Below are 25691 nucleotides of genomic sequence, written 5' to 3' on the forward strand. Positions count from 1 at the left end.
GCTTGCATTTCAAGGCGTGCAGTAAGAAATGTGTCAGTCATATAAAGAATTTTCAAGAGGGTTCTTTTTTTTTTTTTTTTTTTTTTCTTACATTGAAATTTCCTGTTTCGTTTCTCAAAAGGTCACTTGCATGATATTCATATTCCGTCTCTGTCTGTATCAGCACGACGATACATTTCTTAAGCTCGCTATTTCTATTTTTCCTTTTTCATCCAATGCATGGAATGTTTCTGAGCGCTTCACATTCCCTGCAGGAAATTCAGAACAGATCTCAGTATATTAAATATTTCTGGTGACCGTGAACTGGAAATAGAGAATATTCATTCTTTTTTTGCATCTTTCGGTCTCCCGTGATTTGACTGTTCTCAGTCAAGATTTCAATGGTCAAGTCTGAAGCTTCAAGTGGTGCGATAAAATGTGAAATTGCCTTTACTTGTATGTGACAGCACTTAATTCTCACCTGCAGCTGTTAGTGACATTAATGCTGGGCGGTCTACCAGGCCGGGCGCACACGGGGCACTGCTTCATCCAGGTCTCTCGTGTGTTGTCTGCGATCACCGCTGTCAGAAGCTCAAGAATATTTTAGCTATCCATCTACCCAAGCTGTAAGATGTTGCACTAGACCCAACGAAATAGTCCTAGATGTGTCCGTAAATACATTTATTTAACTGGTTGGACGCATGCACATCCTCTGTACAGATCTGTACTACTGACCCATAGGGGGCCTCAGTGAGGTGCAGTACTCCTCCCTACAGCAATGCTTCTAGAATATAACGGCTACCAAGAGTAATATGCCATGCAAAAACAGGGCTGCCATATGGGCCCAAAAGTTTCATTAGGCACCATCCTATGGATCCCTACAACACTGATCCCTAATACAGTCCTTTACTTATGGGCTTGAACTCTTTTTGTTTTGGCTGAAAAAGGTATGCTACAATACTTCAAAAGATTAACATTGACAAATCGCCAGGTCCTGATGGCACCCCCCTCCCCCAGGATCTTAAGGAAATTAAGTAATTGATGACCTATCCTCTGAATAGGTCATCAGTAGTTGATGGACGGGGGTCTGCCGCTCGGCGCTCCTGTCCATCAGCTGATCGTCTGTCCAGTGAAGCCGGCCGGTTGTTCTCATAAGTGTATATGAGGGGAAGTTGCAAATGGATCTGGATAAGTTGGGGCAGAAAAGTGGCAAATGAGGTTTACCACTGATAAATGTAAGGTTATACACATGGGCAGGGAAATACATGTCACTATTACACACTAAATGGGAAACACTGGGTAACATTGACATGGGAAAGGACTTGGGGATTTTAGTTAACTGTAGCAACCAGTGTCAGGCAGCTGCTGCCAAGGCAAGTAGGGTCGTGGGGTGCATCAACAGTGTTATAGGGGCACATGATGAGAACATTGTTCTTCCTCTTTACAAGTCACAGAACACACATGGAATATGGAGTACAGGTTTGGGCATCGGTACTCAAGAAAGACATGTCAGAGCTTATGGGGGTACAGAGGTGGCAACTAAAGTAATAAATGGAATGGGCGGACTACAATACCCAGAGATGTTATCAAAATTGGGGTTTTATGTTTAGAAAAAAGATGTCTGATGGGCGACCTAATAAGTATATATAAATGTATAAGGGGACAATACAGAGATCTCTTCCATCATTTATTTATACCCAGGACCGTGACTGTAACAAGGGGGCGCCCTCTACATCTAGAGGAAAGAAGGTTTAAACACCAACATAGAAGGGGGTTCTTAACAGTGAGAGCAGGGAAACTATGGAACTCTCTGCCTGAGGGTTCTTTCACACGGGCGTCAGCGGTTTTACGTTCGCCCGCCGGCGCCGTAAGAACGCGTGAATGGGCGCACAAAGCTAATGCTTGTGTGCCCAATCAGATGGCCTGGACCCGACGCATATACGACGAGTCCACAATGCCGTTGGGTGGGGTGAGATCGTTTTGCTCTGCTAAACTGTCTCCCCCTTCCCTCCCCTCGCCGGCTCTCAGCAACGGGAGGAGGCAGGACGTGGCAGGAACTAGTGTGCTAAGCTCCTGCCCCTTGTCGGCAGCCAGTAATGGAAGCGGGTTGGACGAGGCGGGAGCTTAGAAGCTAACTCCGTCACCATCCTGCCCCTCCCATTGCAAATAGCCGGCAAGGGGTGGAGAGGAAGAGAGAAGGGGGTGAAAGTTTAGCAGTCACGCTGCTAAACTCCCTCCCACCTCCCTTCTCTGGCAGCTCCCATAGTCTCCCATAGGAGCCTAATTAGCGGCCGATGTATTTTGGCCAGAAAGATAGATCCAGTACTATCTTTCCTGGCCGGCATAAAAGCGCCCGGTGCTATATTGGCCGGCCAGGCACTTTTACCCCACGGGAATATGCCCATGTGACATGATGCATTGGAATCCAATGCATCAGATGGTAGCCTATATCGGCCGGCCGTGAAAACGGCGGCCGACATATGCTCATGTGAATAAGCCCGGAGGATGTGGTGATGGCAAATCCGAGGAGAAAGTACAAGAGGAGCCTGGACACCTATCTTGAGCGATACAATACTACATGTTAGTCACTGATTACTTCAGAAGGGTCGGTGATCCGGGATTGGTAGTGCATCGGCTGTCTGCTGTGACTGGCCAGTGTTCCTCATGAGAGCGGTGATGGCCAATCAGAGCAGTGTGTTGTGTCCGAGTACTGATGCACTAATGTATACAGTGTGCTTCAGGTAGTCAGACAAGCAGTGTGGCCATCGTCGTCCAGGATTGGAGAACGCTTTTAAAGGATCTGCTGCTTATATTTTGGAGCCAGATAGCACAGGATGCCGTTAGGGGTTTTGTGAACGGACATGAGGTCAGTTGTCTGAGGGGGACCTACACGATATAAGGGCTCGTTCATTAAGCAATCCCATAGACTTTAATGGGGCATTTAGCTCTACAATATGCACATTTAAATACACCAATGCAAATCAATGGTGTTTCTACTAAATTAGTCCAAAATACAGGCACAAAATACATCCGTGTGAGTGGGGTTAGACATGATCTAAATAGTCCGTCAGATTGATGTATATGTCCACTTATAAAGCTGATAGGAATACATTGCACAGTATTATATGGTTATCTAAAGATGCAGGAAGACGTCTGTGTCTAGCGCTAAAAGCACATGAACGTATGTGGAGGTTACAAATGTTGCAGCTACAGAAAAAAGCAGGGTGGAAGTTTACTTGTTGGTTGGAGGCTGCGGCCGTTGGGTTAGAAATAGTAGTAAAATGTCTGTTCCTTATTAGGAAGGGTATCGTTTCTCTATAAGGAGAGCAACTAGAAGGGGTGTGAGGAGACTTATAAGGCCATCCTTGCTTCTCTGAGAAATATGCAAATGGAAAGATGGAACAATACCTCTGCAGCGCCACCTATTGCAAGGCAGCATTCCTGCAAGTCAGTGTAAGACTCTTTAAACAAGTCTTGTAACAATGACTGTGAATTGTAAGCCCAAATCAGAAACCATACACAGACAGCTGTTTCGGGTGATTGCCTCATTAGTGTGCAGTAGGTTTCTGGCTTAGCTGGTGAGAGGCCTATGATGTGGATCGGGAAGGGGATCCTTTATCCTTAAGGAGGGCACCTAGGAGGTGTGTAAGAAAACTTGTATATATATTCCTTTTTAGTCACCCAGCTTGTGGGAAGATGTGTGCCTTCGGCATGAACTGCTGTGGTGTTTGAATTCTTAAGAGATTTCAGATTTATCAGCTAAAGGTGTATTCTGGGCTCCTGTGGATAAATCATCAATAGTTGATGGACAGGGGTCCAGCATGGCGTTCTTATTGATTAAAATAGGAGTGAATCCGGCGCTTCCACTTCCTCTCTTGTCCGCTGATGACAGCGTGCGGCCCGCTGCACTGGACAGTAGGTTGGACGATCAGCTGTTGGACAAGGGTCCAGATAGGTCAATGCTTGAAAAGCGTCCAGAGTAGCCTTTTTAAAGGGGCTGTTCCATGACACAAACTTGGCCCTTCGGTACGGTCTAGCAGGCTGCCTGTCTATTGCGTATGGACACTAATATACCGTTGTACAGCAGTATAACATTACGTTAAATGTAAAATGATTTTTATATAATAGTAGTTCCCTAAAAACAATAAATGTGTTATGGTATCCTCACATATGGAAAAACCTGCAAAATACAGTGAGGCCATAATTTAAAGTAAACGCTGTTAAAAAAACAAATTTATAAAAGATGAAATCGCTTTGTTTTCAAACATTTTAAAAAAATGACTATTCCATTCTCTATACACCTTTTGACACCGTTGTATGAGAAAACCCCACAAGGTTGGCAGCTTTTGAAATCCTGTCCCTGGCTACTCTATCACCGATGACCATGCCTTGTGTAAAGTTGCTTGGATCTAGAGTTGAGCGAACATACTCTGCCGAGCTTGATGCTCGTTCGAGCATCAAGCCGTGTTTCACCCCGCCCCCCAGTTTTTGGCTCCTCCCCACTGTGAGAGAGAGAGGGGGAGAGCGAGAGAGGGGGAGAGCGAGAGAGAAGCTCGGCACCCGGCGTCCCACATACAAAAATGCTCGAGCCTCCCATTGTAGTCAATGGGGTTCGTTACTCGAGTAGAGCTCTCAAATTACGCGGACCCGGGCCCGTTAATAGATTGCGCAACTCCGGTTTACACTGAGCGAGAAACGTCTCAGCAGTCGTTCCTTTTCAGCAAACTGAAAAAGCGACGAGCAACCACTGATCGACTTCTGGCTCAGTGCCCTATTGGGGGCCGTGTGTATATATTCAGGCAATTACCGACCCGTGTAACGGTACCTTAAAGGGGTTGTATCACAATATCAAGTTATCCGCTATTCCACAGGATAGGGCATAACTTGTTGACTGGTGGGCTGTCTCACTGCTGAAACCCCCACCTATCTCAAAAACGGGAGGGTCCCGTGTCTCCTGTCCTCCTTACTACTAAGTTACTGCACTCCCCGCAGTGCGGAGGACACTGAATGGAGCACTGGTGGGCTTGCTATATTCACTTTCAATGGGACTGTAGAGTACCCAAGCAGCAGACCCCATCAGGTATTTCCGTTATCTCCATTGAAATTAATGGAGCTCTAACCGCACATGCTATCCTGCACTCCATTCAGCTTTCGTCCCGCAGTGACAGGAGAGCGGGACACGGCGGTCCCGTTCTCCAGATCGGTGGGGATCTTAGGGGTAAGACCCCCGCAGATCAGCGAGTTATCCTGTGGAGAGGAGGATACTTGATATTCTGGTACCCCCTTTAATCTGGATTCACATGTAAACTGATCCATGGAAAACTTGCACACTTGATGTTCTGCTGCTCTCCGAGGTCATGTGTCTATTTTCCGTACCGGGACGTTCCAATCATGAAAGAGCAGGTAGTATCTGTAATCAAGTATCCATACGGTGTAACACATGGTACTCCATCTCCGCTTCACTTTACTGACCGTTTTTAAGTATAAAAGCTCCATATAATGCAGTAAATTGGGAACACCTCCGTGTGACCAGCCGCCGCCTGTAAAACAGCATGAGGGTATTTTTAGTTGCTGTTGTTAAGTTTTGCAGTAGAATCGATGGCTGCGTTTTCCCAAACTTTCTGGAGAACTTTCCAGTTCTTCTGTAGACTTGGTCTTTTTATCTTGTTTCTGTCACTGCAGGTAATCCCAGAATGTCTTGATAACGTTGAGCTCGGGGCTCGGTGGCAGCTCCTCCAGACCTTCAAGCTAGTTATTTTTGTTTTCGGGGTTATGATATTGGGACCCATAGAGAGACCTTTCTAGTGGCATTTTTCTAGTTTTAAGACAATATGAACAGAATGTATCTCTTGATTTTCTGCTCTTCAGCCTGGTTTCTTTGTGCTTGGACAGCACATCTTGAAGCGTCTGCCTCTTTGTGTCTACCTTATAGGCGCTGGGCTGCATACGTTCAGAGTCATCAAGATTTTTCTGCAATAGGTGCCTGTAATATTTAATGTTTTATTTTTAAATGTCCCCTTTTCTATTACATCAATACAGAATATATAAAACCAAAACAACAAGCTAAGACTTTTTGGCCTCCTTCCCACGAACGGATTTCCGCCGCGTAATTCGCGGCGAAAATCCGCTGCGTTGCCCGCAGCTATTAGGTTCTATTGAACCTAATAGCTCAGGGCACACGGTGCGCAATTCCACCGCGGAATTCCACACCGTGAAATCTCCCGTCCTCACCCGCGGCATGCTCTATTTGCCGCGGGTGTACGCGCTGACGGCTTCCATTGCAGTCAATGGAAGCCGTCCGTTCACGCTATCTCCCACTGTAACACAGCGGAAGATAGCGTGAAAACGCTTTCCCACCTACCGCCGCCGCGTCATATGACGCGGCCGGCGCGTCACATGACACGGCCGGCCCTGTCATGTGACGTGGTGGGCGTGTCATGTGACGCGGCGGCAGTGGGCGGGGAAGCGTCATGCGGGAGCGAAGAGGCCGGATCCGCTGGTAAGTATGGGGTCTCTGGGGGGGGGGGGGGGCGCTGTGACGGGCTTCGCCACGGAATATTCCGCGGTGGAGCCCATCACGCTCGTGTGCAGCCGGCCTTTTTCACAGTATTTTGTACTTTTTCTGGTTAGAATTTTAAAATCGAGGTTCAGTGTTGCATTAGTAGTAGAGATGAGCGAGCATACTCGCTAAGGGCAATTGCTCGAGCAAGCATTGCCCTTAGTGAGTACCTGCCCGCTCGAGAGAAAAGGTTCGGGTGCCGGCACGGGGGAGCAGCGAGCTGCGGCAGTCAGCAGGGAGAGCGGAGGGGGGGGGGGGGAGAGGGAGATCTCCCCTCTGTTCCTTCCCGCTCTCCCCCGCAGCTCGCTGGCAGCCGAACCTTTTCTCTCGAGCTGGCAGGTACTCGCTAAGGGCAATGCTTGCTCGAGCAATTGCCCTTAGCGAGAATGCTCGCTCATCACTAATTAGTAGCATTAAAGTTTTCTGCATAATATACTGTGGGTCCGCTTTGTGCTACTAAACCTGGGGCTACCTATCCCTAGATGGTGATAGGGAATAGACAACTGTACCACAAAGCCGGATAGCGTAACAATACAAAGCCTGAAAATGGAAACAGCAGGCTTATTTGACAAGAAACTGGGGAATGCTTGATCAGTCCAAAACTCCACAGATGAATAACCGACGCCCTCTGGAAGGAGGGGCCAGAACAAATACAGCATTGTAACTATTTATTGGTTGGCTGGGGAACCATCTCCCTGCTGACCAATCACTCCATACATCATGAGAGATGTGTCCTTTGTTGGCGGCCATTGCTAAAATGATAGAACCCATGCGATCAATAGGGCCAGTCCTTTACCCATGACGTCACCTAGACCTAATCCCGTGATGTGGCTGTGCGCCGTGACACTTTTCCTCCTGAGAGAGACCACTGGGATTAGGAAATACTGCTGCCATGAAAGGGTGTACAGGGCCTGCAATAACTATCTTGGTAAGTCTTATATGTCAAAGTAACATCCACATGAGTGCCAGCGCCCAATGTTTCCAGTAGAACATTGCCCGAGTATCAGCCTGCCTCTGGCGGAGTTCCTTATAGTGCATTATGGTGTCCTCTCTGCCCCAGGTAAGTGATGCACACGCAACCGGCCATCCCTATGATGTAGAAGAACCAGGAACACCCCACTTTTTGACATTTTAGAGATTCTCCGACCCAGTATAGCCATCGTATTTTGGCCCTTGTCACAGTTGCCCATCTTTCCTGCTTCTGCCCCAAGAACTGCCTGTTCTCTTGCTAGCTAATCTATCCTAACCCATGGCCGCTGCCATGAGATAATCAACACTTCACCTGTCGGTGGTTTTAATCGGTTTATATTGGATCAGCCTCTGCTTTGTAACCTACTGCCATGAAATCCATACCGTATACATAAACTGTCACCGCTGCCCCTCAGTACATTACATTGTGAGTTCTCGCGGTCGTATACAGCGTTCCATGAGTGATCCGCTCTGATACTCTCCCCATTGTCTCGGCACAATAATGTTCATTCTCTTGAACTCTCCAATGCGCCGTTCTCTAAACCTCGTATTGTCTACTGCAGTGAAGAATAAGCCTTTTATTCTAAGCGATGTGAACCCATACAAACATTGACTAGAATGAAATATTTATCTAATGTCATACTGCAGCATTTTAAGTGCACATGTATAATGTACGCCGCATCCAAATTCTACGGCGGCGAGCGCCGCATTGTAGCTCTGCAGACATGGTTATCAGTCTGACAAGCCAAATGCCTGTTCAGGCTCTTTTGTCACATTGTAACCACTTGAAGTGTCATGTTCAAGAACACAGCATCTATAAAGCAGATTAGCAATGGCTCCCTTGTGTATTGTTTGAGGTTTCTGAATCAGCAGGATGGACTCTCCGAGAGGCTGGATACAGAACTTACTCATTTATGCACCAAGCAGTCACTTCATCATCCACCTTCCTGCACCTCGTATTCACGTGTCCTCGCTTGTCAGGCGTAGCCATGCTCTAAGGGATATGCCAGTGATATTATGCTATACAGACTGCTAATTTTCGCACGTTGGGATATTTTTTTTATTTAATTTTTTTTAAGGTAATAAAATAAAAAACTCCTGCAAATGTTATGCAAATTAAAAAGGAACCCTACCCATCTGCTCCCTGCCCTGGCGCTCCAGCATTAAAGCTCTGCCCGTCTCTGTTTCCAAGTGTTCTGATTGGCCGCAGTGGTCATGTGTTGAACTCCTGGCATCATGGCTTCTATCGCTGAGTAGCGATGCCAGTAGTAGTTCAGGTCACATGATTGCTGTGACCACTGATTGTCCGCTGCGGTCACATGCTGTCTGCTTTAAGCAAAGACTGGGAAGACCACTAGAGCTTCAGCGCGGGATCGTGGGGGCACAGAACAAGTGATTAGTGTTTCTTTCTATGTTTTGCATAGAAGGAAGATGGAATAATACCTCTGCAGCGCCACCTATTGGATGGCAGCATTCCTTCAAATCAATGTACGAGTCTTTAAACAAGTCTGTAAAACAATGATTGGGGATAGGAAACTAAGCCAGAACGCCATACACAGACAGCTGTTTCAGGGTTTGTTCCTCATCAGTTTTTGCATGTTTACAGGATTTTCATTCATTTTTTTTTAAAGCTGGGTGACCCCCTTTAACCCTTTCAAATCCAATTTTGGATTCAGGGTTTTCTAAAAGGCTTTCTCTTTTTGCTGTTATACAACGGTGCCATCTGCTGGCTAAAGCCGGTGTGTGCGCGCCAATGAGGTTCCGACAGCGGAGTGGCTGGTAATAGACGGTAAGAATACCCTGTCGAACTTCTTCGGACGTTGGAGCTGTACAAGCTTCAATCAGAATGTAGGAAGACGTCAGACAGTGGATTGGAAAGTGTTAAATAAGGTCCAATATATAGGACTGTCTTAAAGGGAACCTGTCCCCAGGTTCATGTTGCCTAATCCACCAGCCACATGCACCCAGGACAGTTATACACATTGTGCCCTTGCATGCTTTATTCTTTGGGCGTTTCAGATTAAACATACTTTGCAGTTTGATTTGAAACAGAACTTTTAGTTAAGGGGGCGGGCTGTACTAGAGTCTAGCCCACCCGCAGCATCTAGTGGGACTGCTCTCTCCCTATAAGGAGAGAGCAGTACTCTGAGTGATCTGGGCAGGGAGAAACCTGCGTGGCCCACCTCTGTGACTCGGAGTTCTGTTCCAAGACAGGCTTCAGAGTATGTGGTGGTTTGGGCGTCATGAACCCGGTGAAAGGTTCCCTTTAATGGTTCTCATGGAGTGGTCATTCACTTTTTCCCTGACTCTGAAATGGCAAAGTCTCACTGCATGACCGTGCAGATTTCCTACTCCGGTGTCTTGGAAAGATGTAATGGCAACCGGTAACCAGTGTGTTAGGCGGATCCGTCACAAAAATGGGCTGCATTATATAAGGTACTATAACAAAAATATTCTGTCCTTTGGCTAATAGGAGCAATGAAAGAATTATCTGGACTTGGAGTCTGCTATATTCATGGTGAGAACACTGTCCCCACTTCCCCCACCGGTGATTGATGGGGTGCTGCATACGTGTATACATTGATACACAGCTGTAGGAGGGCTATGGGGAGCGCTCTCCTATGTGTCCGCCTATGATCCCTCCTATTAACCAAACCATTCGCTATTTTTTTGTACACTTTTAGTTAAAGGGATAGATGGGACCCACATCTGTCAGACTTTAAGGCATATTCCGTAAGGGACATTTCCATCCTATGAGATATGTCTTTAACGTGTGATAGACGTGGGCCCCATCTCTGCGACATGCACCCATTTCCAGAACTGACCCCCACCCCACAAGCTGGCCGCGGTGGTCGGAATGCCATCATCGGCGAAACGAGTTCTCAGTGCAGTGTCTGTGACTCAAATAGAAGTTAATGAGCGCTCCGGAAACAATGTGCCCCACCAAGCTACGCTGTTTCGGCCGCTCCTGAGTCATGGAAATGGCGTAAGACCGCCAACCCAGCCACCCAGGCCTCCTCATACAGAGGAGAATTCCCATAGCAGCCATGAATATCCCTTTAATAGGAGACCAGAGCTGTCCCTGTAATCGGCTGCCCTTACACGGAGCGGCATATTCATGTGATGCTCCACTTTAAGAAGTCGATGGAGCCGCTGAATATTAACAGCTATTAACAGGGAACTGAAAATGCTGTTTGAAATGTCCTTTTCTTCTTTTTCTCTGTTCCTTGGGATCAGCCATGTGAGTCTCCGTATGCATGTAGATTCATTGAAATATACTATAACTACATTTTCCGTTTCTTGTAAGTTTTCATTTTCAATTAACCCCTTAGTGTCGTATTTTTTTGTCGACATCGCCAGGCGAGGGTTTGTTTTCTGTGGGAGGAATTGTATATTTTAGTGGCACTAATTTGGGGTACGTGGAATGTGTTGTAAAACGTGTATACATTTTTTTTTGGGGGGGGGGGGGTATGTAAAAAAACAAACAAAAAAAAACAAACTGAAATTCCGCCATTGTTTATTTTGGGGTTCGTTTTATTGGCGTACACCGTGCGGTAAAAGAATGTGGACACTATGTACGATGTTACTACCTGGATCAGTACGATTATGGCAATAACAAGTTTATATAGTTTTTTATGTGTTACTACTTTGGTAAAAACACTTACAAAATAAAATCGAATCGTTTCTCTGTCGCCGCATTACCAGACCCGCAGCAGCTTTAGTTCTTCATTGGCAGAGCTGTAAAATGACTTATTTTTGCTGGGCAACCTTTTGGGCTGCGGATGACTTTTTGATCGCTTTTTTTATTCTGCTTTTGACAACTTTGATTGGGAAAAAACAGCAATTCTAGATTTTTTTCCATTTTTTTAATGGCATTCACTGTGAGGCATAAAAGTGACATTCTGCAAGTCCATGTGATTACAGCAATGCTGAATTTATATAGTTGTGTAAAACTTTTCTTTACTACTTTATCACAATTAAAGCATTGCATGAAAAAAAAAAGGAATTTGCATCACTGCATTCCAAGACCCATATTTTTTTTAGTTTTTTCACCTGTGGAGCTATTTGAGGTCTTCTTTTTGTGTGTAGTTTTATTTTTCTTTTATATCTCTTTTTATTGCATTTTTTTGTAAGGAGGACGGATGAAAAATAGCAATGGTTTTGCCGGGGTGACCCTTTTTTTTTTTAAAGGGTCACCCCGGCAAAAACAGATTTATCCTTCTTACCTGATTGACTGTCAGACTGTCACTACAAGGTGGTAATGGGTGATAGGGGTTCCTCATGTCACCTGCTTACATGCCGTAATCACTCTTGATTGCAGCATGGAAGGGGTAGATTGTTGGGAACTTGGGTTTCACCGCTCTCAGTGGTTACAGCGGGGAGACCCGTGCCGGCTTAAGAGTGGATTCAGACGACCGTATATCGGCTCGGTTTTCACGCCGATATACGGTGTCCTTGTGTGCAGGGGGGGGGGATGGGAGAGCCAGCAGCAGGAACTTAGCTCCCGCCCCTTCCCCACCCCTTGCCACTATTTGCAATAGGAGGGGGCGAGACGGGGGCAGAGCTAAGTCCTGCCACTTAGCTCCGCCCCGCCCCTCTAATTGCAAATGGTGGCGAGGGGCGGGGAAGGGGCGGGAGCTCAGTTCCTGCTCCTGGCTCTTCCATCCCCCCCCCCCTTGCAGACATAGACACCGTATATCGGCGTGAAAACCGAGCCCATATACAGTCGTCTGAATCCACCCTAAGGCTGTAACACTGGATAAAGGCTTTTGTACAGGTTTAAGGCCCATTGGTGATTGCTGTAAAAGAGTGTATGGATAGTCACTATGGGTTAAAGGGAACCCGTCAGCATGAAGATGCTGTCCATTCTGCAAGCATGATATCATAGAGCAGGAGATGCTGAGCAGATTGAGATCTAGTTTATGGGGAATGTTTCGGTATAACCTGTATCTTATTCATTTATCTCTCTGCTCATTCTGAGCTTAGAGGTCCAATGGGAGGTCCCATCGGTGATGGGCTGCAGATGACTATTGATCGCTTTTTTATTCTGCTTTTGACAAGTTGGATTGGTAAAAAACAGCAATTCTAGATTTTTTTTTATATCATTCACTGTGACGCATTAAAGTGACTTTAATTTCATTCTGCAAGTCAATGTGATTACAGCAATACTACAGCAAAAACAGGTCCAATGGGCGGTCCTATCAGTGATCAACATTCTGTATGTGCAGTCACAGAGATAGCTGTCAACCACTGATAGGACCGCCCATTGGACTCTTCAGCTCAGAATGTGTAGAGGCATAAATGAATAAAATAAAGCTATAGTGAATATTTTCGCCTAAACCTATATATCAATCTGCTCGGCTCCTACTACTTTATAACTTGATGCCAGCAGAATGGACTGCATTTCCATGCTGCCAGGTTTTCTTTAGTTAGATTCCAAATTGGGGTTGGATTTGTTATAATTACCCTGTTTCCCCCAAAAAAAGACCTACCGGTACCCTGAAAATAAGTCCTACCCTGATTTTTCAAGATTTCTGGGGGGGCTTTAATAAGCCCTACCCTGAACATAAGCCCCCGTTCCAAAAAAAAAATAAAAGGAATACATTACCTAGCAGGCTTGATCCAGGTCCTTCCCGCTGCTCTCCGGGCCTTTAACGCACTTCTTGCAGTCCTCAGCCGCCACAGAAGATCACATCCTGGTTACAGGATTCATAAATCCCAATATCCAGGAAGTGATGGCTGTGATTGGTTCATCAAGCGCTGCAATGATTGGCTAAGCAGCGGTTGAAGAACCAATCAGAGCCATCGCGTTGTGGAGGCGGCATTTATGAATTGACCAATCAATGCCGCGGCTCAGCCAAATTCATAAATCCTGCCTCCACAATGCAGTGGCTGTGATTGGCTGAGCTGTAGTTGAGGAACCAATCAATGCAGCGCTTGATGAACCAATCTCAGCCATCACATTGGTTCTCGAGAGCTGCTCAGCCAAGCAATGCAATTCTCAGTTCTCTCTGAGCTGGTGGGTGGAGACTGCTGTTGTTATAAACTGCACATGGGAAAACAGCAGTGTCTGCTTTCACACAGAATATTAACAGCATCATGGGGGACATTATACAACAGGACTAAACTATGCAGATGTGATTTTAGTGGCTGTGACACAGTAAACACTATTAACAACAGCCCTGTCTTTGAGTCTCTCTCCCACTCCCCCCCCCCTTTCCCCTATTTATGGCACCGTGCGATCACACCCCCTCCAGTTTTGTGCGTTGCGAGATGCCCATAAATATAACTCATTATTTGTGCGTTCTTTCTCTGGAAAAATTGCAGCATTTTCTATTTTTGGGTGATATTGCCCATTATTACCTATGGGAGGTGAAAGTTGCATCACGCTTGAATGACGTGTGTGAATGCCATGCAATGCGATTTTACTGGAAACGCAATTTTTTTCACCTGTGAAAACTTGCGTATACAATGCATTTTTCTCGCAAAATGCATCGCACTCACAGCAAAATTGCATGTTTGCAAGCGCGATGTTGGTCTTGAGTTTCTCCCACAAGTTTTGTGCGTTACAAGACGTAGAAAATTCATACGAAAATATACCCCGTTGTTTGCAAGATGGAAAGATAGCGGTGTGTTCTATTTTCGTGCAAGTCGCGCAAGAGAATAGTACATACAGATGTGCGAAAATCTTGGGCTCGATTCGCCATCGGCTGGGTAAATACGGTCTTACTAGAGACAGGTTTTTACTTCGTAACACGCAGCAAGGAAGTGACGCCCCCTAGTGGACACCATTTTAGAGTGATGTTTGTTTGTTTTTTTTAAAGCACAAAAACATTTTGGGTAATTTAAGTAATTTGCACTTTTGCCAGTTATCATATTGACAATCACATGAATATAAATGATCCCTAAGGGCGGTGACCCACTGATCCCTCAGTACATATGCAGACACATGGGAAGTAGAGCAAGTATTCATGTGTTACTGTAGAACTGGTGGTTGCCTACTGCAATCCGTTAGCACAACCCTTTGTAGTAACAAAGAGTTAAAAAAACAATTTCAGTGCTGCTATCCCTGTATGTCAGAATGGTTAAAGGGGTTGTCCGCTTTTGACAATCCGGCAGTGATCAGCGGGCAATTCTTCTGCAGCGCCACCAAAGAGGAACTAAAGCATTATATGGCTCCATGTAACACATGGACGTGCCTGGACCTCCAGAACCAGCTAATAGCTGAGGGTCCTGGTTTGGGAAGACTCTCCCCCCCCCCCCCCTTCTGCTGAAACAGAATTTGGTAATCTGGTATTTGGAAAAAAAGAGACAATCCAATAAAACTGAAATATTCCATTCAACTAAAAGGCTTCCTATCATTCTGCATGCCCCATCCTCCTGGCCGCGGTGTCCTCTCTGTGCAGGCTGGCTTGTGGACGCGGATTGCTTTCATTGGTGGGTTATAGTACAGTAGATGCACTACAGGACAACCAGGGTTCTGTCTGCCCAAATGTGGAGGTCAGGATTAACTATCTTGGATCCACAGAGGTTCTCGGAATATTTGGGCAAGAATTATGATTATCCTTGGAAGAGAACTTGTCAATATTAATGTCTCCGGTGGTTACATGCTGTCCTGACTCCTCTGATTAATGCTCTGTGTCAATTATTTACAGACCCGGCCTTACTCTGGAAGTTCCCGGAGGACTTCTCCGACCAGGTTGGTAACATCACAAGTGTGCTGCTGGATGTAATGATGTGTACACGGCTCCGCTGCCTGCAAGAATCCCACTCCATTGTTTACCTGCATGTGTCAGTGTGCATACAGATGGAGATAGATATATACTGTATATGGATGTGTGTAAAATACGCAAAGTTTGTCAGGAGCGTTAATTAAACCAGAGGTGTTCAGAGGTTTCTAGTGAAAACACTATGGGCCAGAACACAAAAGTTGGTGTATATATACTCAGTGGGGTATGGGGTTTAGATTTCTTGGAAGAAAAAAAAAGTAGTACCAAATGTTGCCACTGGGGGAATATTTGGCGCTGCTGAAGTACAAAGGATCACCCATGTATTCTGTACGTGTTTGATGTGTGTAAAGTACACTGTACACAGCATGTAACATGCCTCTTTGCTGCGTGTGTTACATTCCCATAGCCTGTATTGGTGGGTATTACCTCCGGAATGTGCTTTATAATGGGGCATGCTGCTTTTTTTTTTCGTGTGCGTGGCCCGTTAGAATTCAATATAAACTGACAAAATTGGAGCCATTAAAATCATTGGGTCTTGTGTTTTTTTTGCGCAGAACAAAGGTTTGTGCAGAAAAAAATATGACAGCCTGCCCTATTCTGCTGCGGTTCTTGTATCAGCATCGCCCAATGAAGTCACTGGGTCCTTTAAAACAGGGGTCCCCAACTCCAGTCCTCAGGGACCACCAACAGGTCATGTTTTCAGGATATCCTATAGTGAGAACACCTGTGGCAATGTCTAAGGACTGACAATAATTACATCACCTGTACAACACTGAGGAAATCCTGAAAACATGACCTGTTGGTGATCCCGGAGGACTGGAGTTGGGGAACACTGCTTTAAAACACAGAATGCACCTGCGTGACATATGTGGGCAAAGCTCTTTGGGTTTTTTATGTTTTTTGTTCTTTTTTTAAATCAGGCACCCATTGACTCGGGTGTTTTGTGTAATATCAATTGCGCCGCTTTCCGTTTTTTGACACATGTGAAAACTTGATTCATTGCACATTAACATAGTATGTAAGGCCGAAAAAACACACGTCCATCCAGTTCAGCCTATTAACCCCTAATGATGATCCGGAGGATCAAAACTCTTAAAAATGCAAAAACTGATGTAAAACGGACATAATCGCAGTGACCAAAATGACACCTGCGTCTATGATGGCAAAAGTAAAGCGGCGCGGCCAGAAGAATTCCAAACGTGTTTTTTGTCCTGTTTTAGTGATTGTAACATTGTACAGCTGCCCGTATTCCGTGGATGGACTGGCGACAGCCACACGGTACTCCGGGTTTCCCTGACTACTTTCACATCACTAATGCCGTTTCCGGTTTCTGTTCTTTTATCATGACAACCTACAAACCAGAGATAAACGTTTAAAGTGGAAATGCCTAAACTTAGTAAACTTGTAAAACTTTATACTTAAACTGTATTACTAGTTGTGGCAGGATGTTATTCGGGGACTCTGCATACACTAACTTCTCTCAAATAATTCATTCCAAATGTGGGATTTGCTCCCCCCTTTTGTATAGGAGACCACATTGGACAACGCTTCTGCAGTACTTCTATCCTCCCCATTCTTCTAGATCAGTGGGGTAGGGGATGGTCGGCATTACAGACATATCTCTGAATTGTTTATAATTTTGTAATGTACCTTGGATTTTCCGGCATACCCCATCAGTACACGTAATCAACCCCCTCCCAGCAGCCTAGTCCTGGAGATCGGGGGCTATATTTTACCACAGTGTACAGCCAATTAGAAGATTAGTATTTAAAGGGGTTGTACCGCGCCGAAACGTTTTTTTTTTTTTTTTCGGCGCGAGACAAACCCGATGCATGTGTTGAAAAAAAAAAACGGATAGTACTTAGCCGAATCCCCGCGCTCCGGTGACTTCTTACTTACCTTGCGAAGATGGCCGCCAGGATCTTCACCCTCGGTGGACCGCAGGTCTTCTGTGCGGTCCATTGCCGATTCCAGCCTCCTGATTGGCTGGAATCGGCACACTTGACGGGGCGGAGCTACGAGGAGCAGCTCTCCAGCACGAGCAGCCCCATTCAACACGGAGAAGACCGGACTGCGCAAGCGCGTCTAATCGGGCAATTAGACGCTGAAAATTAGACGACACCATGGAGACGGGGACGCTAGCAACGGAGCAGGTAAGTGAATAACTTCTGTATGGCTCATAATTAATGCACAATGTACATTACAAAGTGCATTAATATGGCCATACAGAAGTGTACAACCCCACTTGCTTTCGCAGGACAACCCCTTTAAGCCTATAGAATTCTGACTTTCCAATATTTAGTGTATTTAAACTTTGACCAACTCCTGTGCCATGCTCTGTACTGCATCCCGGTCACCTGCATTGCGGGTCATGGCACGTAGGCCATCTGATTGGGAAACCGTTCTTAACCGCTTAATCTGGGGTTAATGGCTGCATTTATATCGGTCTTTCAGGGATAATCTCATTTCAAAATTTCCGTTTTTATTCCTTACAGCTCAGCGGCTTTGATTCTTGAGGCAATTGCACTTTTAGCACATCGTTACATCTTTAATATACCCTGTTTCCCCAAAAATAAAACCTACCCTGAAAATAAGGCCTGCCCTAATTTTTGTAAGGATTTTTGGGGAGGCCCGAAATATAAGCCCTACCTCAAAAATAAGCCCTAGCTGCGTTACATAAGGAAAAAAAAGAAATACATTACCTAGCAGGGTCAGTCCAGGTCCCTCTCGCTGCTCTCCGGAGCTCCGACACGCTTCTTGCTTTCCTCGGCCGCCAACAGAAGATCACTTTGTGGTTACGGGATTCATAAATCCCACCTCTCAAAGCCATGGCTCAGATTGGCTGAGCGGCGCTTGATAACCAGTCAATGCAGCGCTAGATGAACAAATGGCATGGCTGTGATTGATTCATCGATTCATTGATTGGGTGAGCAGCGGTTGAAGAACCAATCACAGCCATCGCGTGGGGGAGGCAGGATTTATAAATTGGCCAATCAATGCCGCTCCAGGGAGCAGCGGAGGGACCTGGATCAAGCCTGCTAAGTATAATAAGACATGCCCCTCTTTTGGGGCAAAAATTACCATAAGATAGGGTCTTATTTTCAGGAAAACACGGTAGCTAAACCAATGTACGACGACCACTCTCAAACTGGCGTTTAGTGCCGCGCTAAGCGCTGTAAAACTCCTCCATTGATTTCAATAGGGCTCCTCAGACGAGCGTTCATAGGCGGCGTCTCTAATGCTGTGATTTTCAAATGCCGCCTGCTCTATTTTTAGGGCTAATGTCCACGGGCGTTTTTTCACTGCGTATTGCGTGACATGCCCGCATGATACGCGGTGAATGGAGGCAATGAAAGTTAAATGGACTTTCATTCTTTCATGCCCACCAGCGGAGCGGCATGCTCTATTTTACTGTATAATACGCACATACAGCCTTGAACTCTATGGATGAGTATGCATACACAGAGCGGACGCAACCCATTGCATCAACCGTGCGTGTGAAACGCTGGCTGCCTAGAAAAATGCTAATCAATCACCGTATATGCTTATATCCCAGCCTGCGTTTCTTTTCATGCATGTATAGAAACGCGGTTACATACGCAACCCTACAAAAAAAAAAACAAAAAACGCATACGCACTCAGAATCAGGGAAACGCACAAGACATACTCAGCATTTTCCGCATACACATGAGCCCTTAGTGCTTTTTAGCGACTTTTAACACACCTCTTCATCCATTGCAATGATGGGGTGCGTTAAAAAACGCCACCGACCGCGTTTGAAAATGTTGTAAAACGCTGCCTTTAAACAGACTCCTGCGTGAAAGCGGCCTAAAACTTGTTTTTTTTTCTAAATTAAAATATCTCAATTCTGCTTCCTTTCAGCTCATCACGCCCATAAATGTTACATTTTAACCGTGCTTTACATAAAAAATGATTCTACTTCGGGCTCATTTACATCGGCATTAAGAGATTCCGTTTTCCGACACCGATCAAGGAGCAAGAAACCGCTACCTGAACGGTTCTGTTTTCTGCCCCCCCATTGACTATAACAGCATTCCGTTCGCTCTTCATCCAGCAGTCCGGAATCTCCTGCTCGCAGCGCCATTTCCAGCAGAGTTTAGCAAGGGACCCTGCGACTGTAAACGAACCCTTAGCGAAGAAGCGATCACATACGACTGTATTTCTTCAGATGACGGAACGGGCTCAGCCTACAGTCTGGCTAATATGTATAACCTATTAAAAAAGCGTTCGCCTTTGTTGTGCGGAAGGGTTAAAAGTGCATGTTGGGGATTATGATGAAGAAACAGTTTTCCTTTACCGGGAGGGTATTTTGAAAATCAAACCAGCATATGGCAGCGGCCAAGACTCCCCCCACTTATCTGCCTCTTTCGTCTGCCAAAGCCCCTTTGTCTGAGCCCCATTGTTACCAGGACTTATTGACAGTTGTAGAACGTAGCTCAAGACACGAGGGACACCCACCACCCCGGGGAGAGGCACAAGCATGGATTATGGAAATATGAATTGATCTTTAGAAGAAGGGCCCTTCCTCTGTTCTGCAGGAAATACAATGAAGAGGGGGAGACGGGGCGATGGCGAGATGTGAGCGCGAAGAATGGGCTGGGAGCTCACCCTTCCCAGCTGTTGGTAAAAATAAAAAAGGAAAATGTAGCATTTGTACATCACAAGGAGCTGTGAAAAGGCAGAGGATAATGAAGCTACTTGTTAGACATATTTTGGAATAATGTATGCGGCAGTGTTTAATCCCCTTATATCCAGACACTGTTTTAATAATGCAGAGGATGTTGCCAGCAGGTTTCAAAGATAAATTCTGTCATTTTGACTGGTGTGAAAGGAGCTTGTGTGTGGGTTGCGAGATATTTCTATTTATCTCGCCTGTTTGTGCGCGGGACATCGGGCACAGGGTTCCTCCCTGCGTATGCCGTTTAATTATTATTTTTCAGCGCTTCTCTTTTGACAGCTGTTATTACGGCTTCCTTCTTCGACTTGTAGTATTATTTCTTTTATTGTTCTTCCGTAGCTGCTAATTACCGCCATTGATCGGCTAGAGCCACGGGCTGCGTGACAGCCAAGTTGTGCTCCAGTAGAAGCGAATAGAAAATGGCACAAGATTGTTGGCGTTAGGCGTTCCTTCCAAACGGCCAAGTGTTGCGGGGACATTTGCGTGCGTGACTCATACATTTTCTAATTAAGAATGGGGAGTTCAGATTGTTACAGCCAAGCCGGGCACAAAACGCATCGTTCGGATCGGATGTGATGAGTTGGCCTAAAGGGACGGCTAGGTTCGTATTAATATGTAGAACGAAAAATATTTATAATAAAGTCAAAACGTGGGGGAAAATGGGAAATCTGACCCTAAATGGCTAATACGAGGAGACTCTATGTAAAAGCAGAGTGCTCGCCCTGATGAGGGTAACCCCAAGTCAGGAGACTAGGCCAAGCGGACATTCCCTAGTTGGGAAACAGGGAAGATTTTACTACAATAAACAAACATAAAGATGGTATGTCGCGGGGACATTTGCGTGCGTGACTCATACGTTTTCTAATTAAGAATGGCGCTTTGAGTTCAGATTGCTACAGCCGAGCCGGACACAAAACGCGTCGTTCGGATCGGATGTGATGAGTCAGCCTAAAGGGACGGCTAGGCTCGTATTAATATGTAGAACGAAAAATATTTATAATAAAGCCAAAAGGTGGGGGGAAATGGGAAATCTGACCCTAAACGGCTAATACGAGGAGACTCTATGTAAAAGCGGAGCACTCGCCCTGATAAGGGTAACCCCAAGTCAGGAGACTAGGCCAAGCAGACACTCCCTAGTTGGGAAATAGGGAAGATTTTACTACAATAAACAAACATAAAGATGGTTTGGATGTTAAACAAGCACACAATGACCCAGATGAAATAGCAGTGTAGAATAAGCCATTTGTCAGAAGATGGATGTTGCTATACCCCAAATATCCTTAACACTAGACAGACTTATCTGGCAGTGGAATGGGGCAGAAACTGCCGACTTGACCAGAAAAACAGCTTAAGGCTAACTTCACATCCTGCCCCCATATCGCGCTCCCCACCATGTGAAACCCCCAAGGATATGAGGCGTTTTCATGTTAAGACAGCCTGGCATCACTTCGGGGAAGAAGCAATCCTCGGGCTGTGGGAGGAGGATCGCAGAATTTCTCCTGTTGCTTTCAACAGGCGACCTTGTGATTCTGCTGCCGGTGCACTTAAAAACAATGGGGCTGCGATGCAAGATCACACAGAAGGATAGAACATGCTGATAGAACATCGTGGTGCCATGCAGGAAACCATCGCTCATGTGTATGACCACATTCAAAAGAATGGGGTTCATGTTTGAGTGAAATTTGTGCGTCTCGCAATGCACAGATTTTACGCAATTTTGACGCCCGTGTGAGAGCAGCCTAAGACTAGAAGTATAACTGGCAACGTCAGTGAGGAGGAGTCGGAATAAATGTGTACAGATGAGTGCTGATTGGTCGGCTGGGACACACGCCTCTCAGCCAACCAATCATCCACACACCAGCAGTGCTTGTGTCGGCATCCAACACCTGCATGACCCCGAGCGTGCGCTGGCGTGTGAATCGCGTGGGCCGGGGCTGACAGCGTGACGTAACCTCAGTCTTGACCAGGCCATGACATTAATATTCTATATTAGTACAAGTATGGGTGCTATTATTTGCCAATGGGTGCCTGTATACAGATCACCATTAATGACAAATCCACATTTGGTTACAGCAGGTCAACCATAGCTTGTACGAATACCCAAAGTATTTGCCTTTGGTCTCCTATCCACGGCCGTATGGTAAATGCTGGGGTCTCACATGGACATTCGCAGCGGGACAAAGTATTGCGTATGGACAGTGTTTCATATGCTGCCTAAACAAATGTATAGGGCTCACGCTATGTGGTCTGCAGAGGAATAGAGCATGCTGCGACCTGGTTTTCGTGTATATCTACACTCCCATGTGCATGGATCAATGAAAGTCCGTTGGCTTTCGTTGACTTGGTCGTGATACGTGGTGAAAAAACACCCAAGGCCACGAGCCCTTTGTCTTGTCAGCTCATCTTCCACCCATCATAATGATGTGCACTTATCACCTACATACCATTCTATTCACTTATTATATACCTCCCATTATTCTGTTCACTCATGGCCTATCTGCCATTGTGTTCACTGGAACTATTTTTGGGTAGTTCAGATACCCGTCCTCCCATTATTATGTTGAGTTGTCGCCTACCTTCCGGTATTCTATTCGGTATTACCCTACTTTCATTGCCTTCATGCTATTATTATTTTCACCCATCACCTACTTACCGCTAATATATTTACTACAACCTACCTGCCACTATTATATTTTACTACAACCTACCTACCACTGTTACCATCAGTATTACCCTACTTCCATTATTATATTCACTCATCACTTTCATACTATTCTTATTTCCACCTACCTTTCGTTATTCTATTCACTTAGTGTTTCTCAGCTGCAGACCTCAAGTCCCCCAACAGGTCAGGTTTTCAGGACTCCCCTTAGTATTACACAGGTGATATCATTATGGTCAGTGCCTCAGACATGGTCCCAGGTTCGCTCTATAGGATATCAAATTCTTAATAAATGATTCCCCCTTCATCTGCCTACCATTATTTTGTTCACTCATCACCTACCTTCCGTTGTTATGGTCACCCGTTACGTACTTACCATCAGGGTGCCTATTCCCATTACGGTCAATCTGCTGTAACTACATGGGGATCACTTCTAATTAACGGGCAACACCTGAACTTATTGCCGACTCCAGGAGTGGCGGTGATCAGCATGCAGTTACAGCAGATGGAACACAGTGTGTACGGACAGCCTTATTATATTCCCTCACCTCCTACCGGTCACTCATGACCTAATAACTTGCCTTATATTATTATATTCAGTATTATCCTACTTCTATTATACTGTGTGCTTATGACTTGCATATTATTATTATTATTATTACCGTATTTCACGCTTTATAAAACACACTTTTTTTCCGCCTAAAGTGCGGGTGGTTGGGGGGGGGGGGGTGTCAGTGCATATTATAAAGCGACCGCGCAGAAATTCAGGTTGGCCGGCACCATTGCAGGATCGCACGTCCTTATCACACAACTTGCTGTTCTCCTGGCATCATGGCTCCTAGGATCTAAGTGGTGATGCCAGGAGAATGCCACATGACTGCTGGGCCTCTGATTGGCTGCAGTGGTCAGTCAGGTGGTAGCCGTTCATAAGCAAAGACCGGGAGGATCACGGGGCTGCAACACTGGATCGCCCGGAGAATGAACAGATGAGGACTGTTGGTATTGCAAGTGCTGCACCCTTTGAATTCAGTGGGAGCTTCGCCTGCAGTACCGACATGGACCACTGCACTATGGTCAGCGCTTAAGGTTTCCTGCGCTGACCGCACTGACAGCCTAGGGTCTATCATCTTAATCATTTGTACAGCAGCCTAAAAGGTGATGTCCAGAAATAAAAGAGCGAGGCTGCTTTTTTTCCCCCATAGGTTGTGTGTGGTATTGCAGCTCAACTCTGTTGAAATTAATTGGGATAAACTGCAATACCGCATACAGTCTGTGGGAAGATTTGGTGTTTTTGAAAGAAAGCAACTGTAGTATCCAGATATGGGACAGCCCTTTAACCACTACTTCCAAAATTGTATCCGAGGTGTTACAGAGCATTACAATACATAGTTTAATCATTTTTGGCTCTGCTGATGATTACTTATTTTGTAGATATTGACCCGTTTCTGGACAAATGCTAGATCTACTGTATCCAATAATGTTTACATGGATTGTTCCCTCTTGCCATCATCACTTGAGATTATCGTAAAGGGTTTCTGTCTTCCCTTCGTTCATGTTCAAGCACTCGGCTATCGCCAATGAATGGAATAATAGTGGGCACCCATGACCACCGCTTCATTTATTTGGGGGCCCCTTTTCTTGTGATCGGTGGGGTCTGACCCCTGAGGAGACCCTTACCAATCAGATAGCCATCCCTTTTCCTGTTGATAATGGATAACCCCATTTTGTGGGACCCCCTTTTAAATGTTTTTGGCCATTTTTTCCTAAGAGACCCTTGCTTTGCATAGTGCCAGTCGCTTCCTATCCTCATCCCCTTCCTCTATTCTCCTGGTTAGTCGTTTGATGTATGCACTTCCTCCAGACTAAATCCTCATAGACGTGTGTTGGGTTCATTGTATAGGGGCTTTCACCTATAGCTTAATTCGGCATTGGCAGATCCGGCCATTGTCCTCTTGTTGGCTGCACAGTATTTTCAGTCCTGGTTTTGCATCCATCTCTTTTTCTTGACTTCTTTTTCTTTTCCCCCCACCTTTTGTAAATGTTGTATAATTCCGGAGCAGCACGTTAAGATTCACAAGACCGTCTTCTATTGATGACTGGAGCCCCAGTTCGTACTACGGGGGATAAAGAGCGTCAGGTTGCTTTGTCTATGACCTAAGCTGGGAGAGAATCCCCCTCCCCTGTCTGCACTGTTTATAAAACGCTCCACAGACCTGCTGGCTAAATGAATTTTAAAGACTTCCAAGGTTTTAAAGTGGATTGTCCCCAGAGACGGGGACTAGGCATCTCGCCAGCACACAACACTCCGTCCGTCTCTCTGCGCATGTGCGTCCGCTCCGGAATGTCTCCATAGTGAGCAGATACTGAAGTGCAGCCGTCTGTCTGTAACAGTGTAAGTGCACCGTTATCTCTGTAGGAAAGCACATGCAAGCCATTGTGGCGCAGAACGCATCAGTGACATCTAAGGGAACGCCATGTGAGATCTTCCCAAGGGATTCTTAAATCACAGCAAACAAAAGTCTCGCAGGTTGTCTGCGTGTTTTTACAACCCTAATTCCGAAAAAGTTGGGACACTGTGTAAAATGTAAGTAAAGGTACAATTAAAAAAAAAGAATGCAATTATGTGTAAATCTCGTTTAACCATATTGTGTTCACAGTAGAACATAGAACACATATCAGAAGGTGAAGGGGAGACATTTTTCCATTTTATTGTTAAAAATTAACTTATTTAGAAATTAATGGCAGCAACACATCTCACAAAAGTTGGGGCGGGGCCATGTCTACTGTTGTGGTGCAGCCCTTCTCTGCTGGAGTTTTGGGAGAGGAATGTTGTCCCGTTCTTGTATGATGAAGGATTCTAGCTGCTCAACAGTCCTGGGGCTTCATAGCCATTTTTTTTGGTTTATAATGGCCCAAAACTTTTCTATTGGTGAAAGGTCCGGACTGCAGGTGGACGGTTCAGCCCCCGGACTCTTCTTCTGTGAAGCCATGCAGTTGTGATGGATGTAGTATGTTGTTTAGCATGGTCTTGTGAAATATGCAAGGTATCCCTGAAAGAGGCGTTGTCTGGATGGGAGGATATGTTGTTCTAAG

General features: G+C 45.6%; 1 protein-coding gene across 7 annotated transcripts in view; it reads left to right on the forward strand.

The window, feature by feature from the left end:
- DENND1B (DENN domain containing 1B) overlaps positions 1–25691 on the forward strand; it is a 187013-nt gene that overhangs the window by 34723 nt on the left and 126599 nt on the right. For all 7 annotated transcript variants that reach the window (XM_066597193.1, XM_066597188.1, XM_066597191.1 and 4 more), the window contains exon 3: positions 15163–15206. In XM_066597193.1, coding sequence (XP_066453290.1) covers positions 15163–15206 — 44 coding nt within the window. The remainder of the gene's footprint in view (positions 1–15162; positions 15207–25691) is intronic.

The sequence above is a fragment of the Eleutherodactylus coqui genome, chromosome 3 (assembly GCF_035609145.1).
Source record: "Eleutherodactylus coqui strain aEleCoq1 chromosome 3, aEleCoq1.hap1, whole genome shotgun sequence".
Taxonomy (NCBI): domain Eukaryota; kingdom Metazoa; phylum Chordata; class Amphibia; order Anura; family Eleutherodactylidae; genus Eleutherodactylus; species Eleutherodactylus coqui.